Source organism: Stenella coeruleoalba (genome assembly GCF_951394435.1).
Source record: "Stenella coeruleoalba genome assembly, chromosome: 1".
Lineage (NCBI taxonomy): Eukaryota > Metazoa > Chordata > Mammalia > Artiodactyla > Delphinidae > Stenella > Stenella coeruleoalba.
In genome coordinates this window covers 129,072,746-129,080,216 of record NC_137169.1, presented here as the reverse complement: position 1 = coordinate 129,080,216, position 7,471 = coordinate 129,072,746, and the positions used below count along the sequence as shown (strand labels likewise).

Here is a 7,471-nt window from a genome sequence, read left to right as displayed (position 1 = left end):
ACTATCCATGCACAGACGTACAGAATGCTTTCTCTAGAACCAATGAATCTGTGGAGGTTTTCAAAGTGTGTCTAAAAATTCTTGGTCACTTCTCCCTTCAAGAGGGGAATCTTAATTTGTGTCCCTTGAGTGGTGTGGACTTAGGGACTCACAGTGGCAGATGTGATGTGCTATCACTTCCTAGATTAGGTTATAAAAGACTGCAACTTAAATCCTGCCTGTGTTCTCTTTCATTTTTTCAGCTGGGGGCAGCCAGCTGTGTATCTATCACCAGGTAGCCCTGTAGAGAGAGGCTGTGTTGGGAGGAACTATGGCCAGAAGTGGGCTTGGAGGTGAAGTCTGCTCCAGGATGGCCTCTAGAGACTGCAGGTCCCATGAAGTTTGACTTCAACCTCTGGCCCTGAGCCAGAGCCACCTAGCTCAGCCAGTCGATTCCTGACCCACAGGACCTGTGAGATAATGTCTGTTGTTTCAAGCCACTACATTTGGTCTAATGTGTTACACAGCAATAGAGAATTAGGTGTCCCACACAACACCGCCTCCAGTGGGAAGGCTTGGAATTCACTAGTCTTCTACCAGCTGCCTGTGGAGGCTCAGTTATGGTGCCAGATGCAGATGACAGCTGGCCAGGTCGGGTGTGTCCTGTCACTCAGCTCTTGCCTTAGACCAGCAGTGGTCCCTCCTGTGGCCAGAGTGTACAGTTCTGGGAATGAGAGGTAGTGGCGAGAGTGTCCCCTCTCACTGTCGCAGGCAACAGCCCTTTCATGGGATTTTCTACACTTCAGACTCCTTGGGGAAAAACAGCACATGACTACTTCAAGCATAATAGTCCACTATTAATATTTAAACATATTAATTAGCCACTTAAAAACCATTAAATAATGATTTATACATTTAACATATTTCATAATGATACCTAGCTTATGAAAAATAAAGAAAATTTTAATAACTGTGCCCCAAGACACTGGTTTTCTATGTGTTCATGATCTTTTTATTCAATTTTTCAGGAGGCAGGCAGAGCACTGCATTGTCATGCTGTGAAAATGTGTTCAATAAAACCTAGATATGCTTTATTAGGACCAAAGAACTTTATTTTAAATATCAAAACAACACAAAGAACTAGTTCAATATACAATACACTTCCTAGTCTTCACAGAGAACTGAATTTTTCTATAAAGACATTGGTACTCAGGATACACGAGACAATCAAAATATCTATAAAACTCACAAGATACTTTACACACAGTTGACAAAATAATGAATCTTGATATTTTAGATTTTTCTTTGCAATCGTTTTTTAAAAGAGTTCTCATGATTAAAAAGAAAACTTAGGATTGGAGACTGAAAACTAGGTTCATAGGCATTTCCACTTTAGTGTACATCATAAATCCCGTAATGAGAACACTTCCTACACAACACGGAGCAGCCAAGTGCCCACCTCTGTGCTCATGTTTTGGCAGCCGCACGCATCGGTTGTAAAACAGTTTTGTCCACAGGGATAAGAAAAGTCCGATTGTTACAAGGAATAAAAATTTTGTAATTACAAAGCAGGAATACCAAGCAACGAGGCGAAATAACAATGAGAAGTGTGCATGCTCTTCTTTCAAGAAATGTTTTAAAATCGCCAGCAGTAATGCAAGCACCGAAATTACTTCTTTACCTAAGAATTTGGAAAAAAGCAGAACAAAAGACGTATATCCATCTTTGTATAACCTCTAGTCTCTGAATATAATTCTTATTTTCTCTCTATATAAATGGCTACAGAGGCTAAATTTAAATTGGGGATTTTTCAACACAGACTCAAGATCAATGCACAGCAAGTTGAAAAGTGAAGAGTAAACACAGTACAGACGCTCTCTCTACCAGACCTTTCCCTCATCCTCCACATGACCTAATGCTGTAACTTCTACCTTATTAAGGCCACTTCCAAAGAGGAAGCTCAGAAAACATGCAACTATTGCAGGAAAAAAGTACCTTGAAGTAGAAATAATTTTAGAGGAAATAAGGGAACGATCCCCCCTTCCTAAACCACTACAGACTTTACTGAGAGGAATGTGCAAAAGAAAGGGGGGGACCTAAAAAGAACTGTCTATGGTTCCTAGAAATTATCAAAAAATTATTCTCACATTATCCATTATTCAATCTAATAGTAACATTTACTGTAACACTATTAAAAGTTTTAGAAATGCTACTTTTGTTTCTTATTAAAAAATACATTTCGAGTCATTTTAAATTTGGCAATGAATCTTAGAATAATCCAACATGACTTTAAAAGTCCCAATTTTTCCTGAGTTCATCAACTCAATTTGTTTGTTGGTTGGGATCTTGCTGCTTTTTATGAGACCCATCTCAAACCATCACCTCTGGCTCAGTTTTAGGCAAACTGAAAAAAGAAGTGGTTCAGTGTAGAGCTGGGTGGTTTGGTAACTGATTATTAACAAGAAAAGGTGGGGGATGGGAGGAGGAGAGGCAGACACACTGCTCTTTTTACTTTATTTGTCAGATTCCTCTAATGAGCATCTAGAGACAGGCCCAGGAGTGGCTTCACAGTAACTAGAAAGGCCACAGTAGTAGAGATTAAAAAAAAAAAAAAAAAAAAAAAAAAAATCACACTAGTACTTGGTGCCAATTTTCCTACAAAAACATAAAGCAACCTAAAAACAACTGTTGCCTGACCAGCAGGCAACACACACATAAGACCCATAACAACAACAAAACCACAATCATTTTTTAACCAAAACAATCTAGCCAGCAGAGTCAACTCCAAGCAAGTATAGCGCACTGAAAAGGCACAAAGCATTCAATCCAGAGAAGACTGGGCATATATAAAAGGACACTGTCAAAGAGCTGATGCTCCCCGTCTGACTTTCCACCAATGATACAGCAGAGTGATCTGCTAGGAAGAGAACGCAAACAAACTTACACACACACACCAGTTAATGGTGTTTTTAATTCGTTTGCAATTATAGAGTGAAAAGCAATGAATGACATTTAAATACTTGTTAGCCCTTAACTAATAGCTTATAGTCACTCCTCAAAGATGTTTTGACAATTTTAAGGTTGACAGAAAATTATTTATGTACCTACTTCATGATCTACCATCACTTTAAAGAAAGTCACTTAATAAAGCACCAGTTTAAAACCCTATTTTTGCTACTCCTCTTCAACAGATGACTAAGTTACTTACTTAAAAGTATGCAAAGATCACTGCCTTCACAGTCGTTGGTGAAATCTTGCTGGCATGAAGAACAAACCCTAATCTTAAATAGCATTTTAGGCTGCAAAAAATAGGTGGGGTTTCTTACAAAAAAATCTTCAGCTTGTCTTAAAAAAAATTCTAAGGCAAAATTAATTAATAGTGTAGTGTAAAAAGTAAGCTTATTTTTAGCATTTAATAGTGTCCACTTAAAAGATAACATTCAATTAATTAAACTGAGGAAAACTGAGTATTTTTATTTGTAACTGGTTTGTCAGTATGACTATTCCCAGAGTGTTTTCTTCTGTTCTCATTTTTATACATATAAACACAAACATTTAATCTTAGTATTCAAACGATTTTTTAAAAAAATCCATAATCCTAGGACTTCAACTGTGCTTCTTTGGACACATATTTATTCAAACAACAAAGAATTTAAATTCTTTTAAACTATTTTAATACCTACTAAAAATCTTTGGTACATTTAAGTAAAAATGGATTAGGTTAACAAATTCCTACATTTGATAAATTATTCAATTTACATAATAAGTGCTAACTGCTATCAACTACAAAATTAATTTAAAACAATAAATTATGCTCATAAAATAAAAAATTCTGCATGAGGCTAAACTTAGTTGCAAGATTCAAAATTTTAAGTATAAAATTTACAGAATTAATGGGTTTTAGAGTTAATGGAGCATTTGTTCAAAATGCTCCAAATCACAATGTGACAAAAGGTTAACTGAAAAGAGCAGGCCTCATTTCATATTTTTTTGTGCCAACTTCAAAAACTTATGTACATTCAGTTTGCTCAAATCCATGAGGTTTTCACAATTGTAAAATTTCGTATATTCTAATTTGGAAATTAGAGGCAGATTTGTTTGTCTGTTCACCCGCTGAGGTTATTTCTTCATAAGAATTATACTACCTACCTCCCAGACTGTTTTCAAGATTACATGAGAAAACGCAGTGCCCGGCACCTTGTAAGCATTCATTAATGCTCCATTTCTTTCCCTATTAGTAGCTCTGCCACTTATTAATGATGTAGGCTTAACCTCAGATTCTTTATCTCTAACATGGGAATACAGTATGTCATTTCTATTTCAGAGCTGGTTATGAGGTTTAAATGAGATAACTGTGAAAGCATTGTATAAAACAGTAAACTATTCAAGTTTGTTATCTACAATAATAACTAAATATAATTATGTTTCACTTTATATAAGAGATGTATTCCAGAAAAGTTCTATACTGTAAACCAATTCCTACAATCAAATCATATATTTAAAGCATTAGGAGATTATTATTAAAAGAACCCTAAAGTCAATACCTTCAAAAAGCAAGGTATTCTTTTGAATGTTGAAAATGCAACACCGCAACACCCTCTTTTTCTGCTACCAAACATATAATATACCACACACATATACATATATACCATTTGCCTTTCTGTAAGTCCAAACTTTTCTACATTGGTTTATATGCAAGGCAGGGTACACTTTTAGATATGATTTCTTTTCATCATACTAAGTTTTTTAGTTAAGTCTTGCAGGTCTTTATGATAAAAATCATAAAGATATGTATTTTTTAAAGTCATTTTGAAAGACAGAATAATAGTACCTCATATAGTCAAGTTCTATCATGTAAGTACTCCAGACATAACATTTCCACACGAAAGTAAGAATGCTTTATAAAGAATTAATACATAAGTAGTATCTATCGGTCCTAGGATAATTATAACCAAACTTTAATAAATGAGGCAAAACTCAGGTTGGTTTTATTACTTATATGCGCTACTTTGGTTAACTGCCCTAATTCTCAACTTTTTTTTTCTTGTGTTTTATTTCCATTAGTGTGGTGAGTATTCCTGTAAAGTACCTTCATTTCTTAAGTGCTTCAGGAAACAAGTTTCCACATTATTAAGTGGTTAAATTTTATTCACTAAAACTTCATTATTTTATTTGTGATTTTTTTCACAAGGGCTGGGCCAGACTTTACACAAAAAAAGTGCTTAAAGCAATTAGGAGTGTAAACAAAACTGAAGTAGAAAACTCTTAAAATTGCTATTTTCCAGTAGTTTACATACAAATGACATGCTAATAATAAATCAACCCTGCCTATTCTCTAACCCTTTAAGCAGCTCTACTAGGAAACATCCTAGTTTAAGTTTAAACTGACGTGAAAATATGGAAAGTGCACATCTTTAAAGGTTATTTTACAATTCTGACTGACTTCTTCCTCATTTAATTTTAATCAGTGAGGCTTTGCTCCAACTGCTATTTACTTTTACCAAGTCCTCAACTTTTGTCTCATACAAAAATAAAAATCAAGGATAATTACAGACATTAGGCTTATTGTAAAGCAAAAATAAAGATCTAGATTACATGTAAATCTGTATACAAATAATGGTTCCCTTTAATTAAAAAACATTAAGTTCAATTAGACACAAATTTTATGTTTGTTTGGCACCTTTTCTAACAACCATATATGAAATCTGTAGGTTCTATTTCCCAGAGTTTCAGTTAGCAAAGGTAAATGAGACCAAAAGTAGCTTGTTAAATTTTCACTAATTAGTTATAACTGCCCTTCCCATAGTAAGATGAAGATATATGTTGTGATATATTATTGTTTCTGAAATAAATGGCAAAATACATAAGGTGAACTTACCTTGAAAAATATCAGTTAAAACTGTCATATTTTGCTTTTAACACATTTTCAACTTGTGTAATTTAATGCCTAGACCTGTATTTGCATTTCTTATTCACAATAATTGAAGCATAGGCAAAAACCAACCATCTGGGTAATTATTTCAATTCTACATTTCCTTCAATGAGCTAATCCTGCATTAGTTAGCTTTCTGGCTTTGAGTTTGTCAAAAGACCAAAGGATAGTCATAAACTGAAATTATGGCCGGATGAAAAAAGAACACCCAACTATCCAAGACTTTCTTATAAATTCAAATTCCTGATTTCAGTTTTTAAAAATCTGGAAGAAATAATCATGACACTTAAGTTAGGATAAGGAACCGTTGCAATTATCAGTTCTATATACTCTTGTATTCTTTCTTAAAAGCTACATTATCCTTAACACTTGTTTGGAAGATGGGGAAGGGAGAAATGAGGAATGAGACTAAAGAAGAATAAAAATTTCCATTGATGACTAAAAACAAATACCCTCATGATGTTAACAGCTAATAGTTTTGAAAAGTTAAAGAAACCATTAAAAATTAGCATTAGCCTTTAAAAAAATCATAAAAATGTCCATTTCAAATATTATACCTCAAAATATGTCCAAATATTCATATGTTCAGTAAACAGCGATACATATTTTTCTTGATTTGAAATGGTTCTGAGGACTTGAGAAACTAGAGAAAATGAAAAAATAGCAGCCCCACTAAGTTAAAAGCTGTCAGCTCTAGGCTACCATTAACACGTAACCACAGAAAAAGTCTGTGGAATGCTTAGATTTACTCATGAATGATGCTCACGATTAGAAATATTTTGTACAGCAGTGGCATTATCAAGGCCCAATAACGTTCCAAGATAAGACTGTTCTCTAGGATCTAGCATTTGTTCAGGTCGGACTGGATGAACTATATTTGCAGGCTGAGGAGTAAGAGTGTATTTCTCCAGGAAAGCTAAGTCAGCTGCTCGTGGGTAATCAGTGGATGGCTGCTGTGGCGACAAGATCTCGTGAGAAGGTGGAGGGAGAGTAGTGGTGTGACGCACCAGGTCACTCTGAGTGTCAGGCATCTGGACTGGAACCAGCGTTACAGGGACACACACTTCAGCAGACACACTCTGCAACATAGTCTTGGCTTCTGACGGGTAAACTTTGGGCTGGTCCATATATTGTTTTGTTTCTGTTTGAAAGATTTTATCATCGGACGAGTACTCTACTGGCAAGGATACAAGCTTCTCCTCAGAAGCACTGAGAGGATCGTCAGGTGACTTTATGCCATGAACGTGGTCAATGTGGTATTTCAGCTTGTCTTTCCGCTTAAATGTTGCATTACAGTGCTGACAGTTGAAAGGTCGGGCATCAGAATGAATGACCAAGTGTTTTGTTAAAGTTTTCTTAATTCTAAAAGATTGATTGCAAATTTGACACTTGTATGGTTTTTCACCTGTATGAACACAAATGAAATTAACTGTAAAACGCAGTCACTTGGTAAGACAATGATTTTAATTAAGTAGCAAATTTTCCATGGGAATTCTTACACGAAGTTAATAAAAGCAGTAATGCATGCTATCACAAAGTGGAGACAGTATAGTAACTGGT

General features: G+C 35.0%; 1 protein-coding gene across 1 annotated transcript in view; it reads right to left on the bottom strand.

The window, feature by feature from the left end:
* Nucleotides 1–1,085: 1,085 nt before the first annotated feature.
* Nucleotides 1,086–7,471, bottom strand: part of ZBTB41 (zinc finger and BTB domain containing 41) — a 51,249-nt gene continuing 44,863 nt past the window's right edge. The window contains exon 11 of the mRNA XM_079918199.1: nucleotides 1,086–7,316. Coding sequence (XP_079774325.1) covers nucleotides 6,661–7,316 — 656 coding nt within the window. The 3' untranslated portion in view covers nucleotides 1,086–6,660. The remainder of the gene's footprint in view (nucleotides 7,317–7,471) is intronic.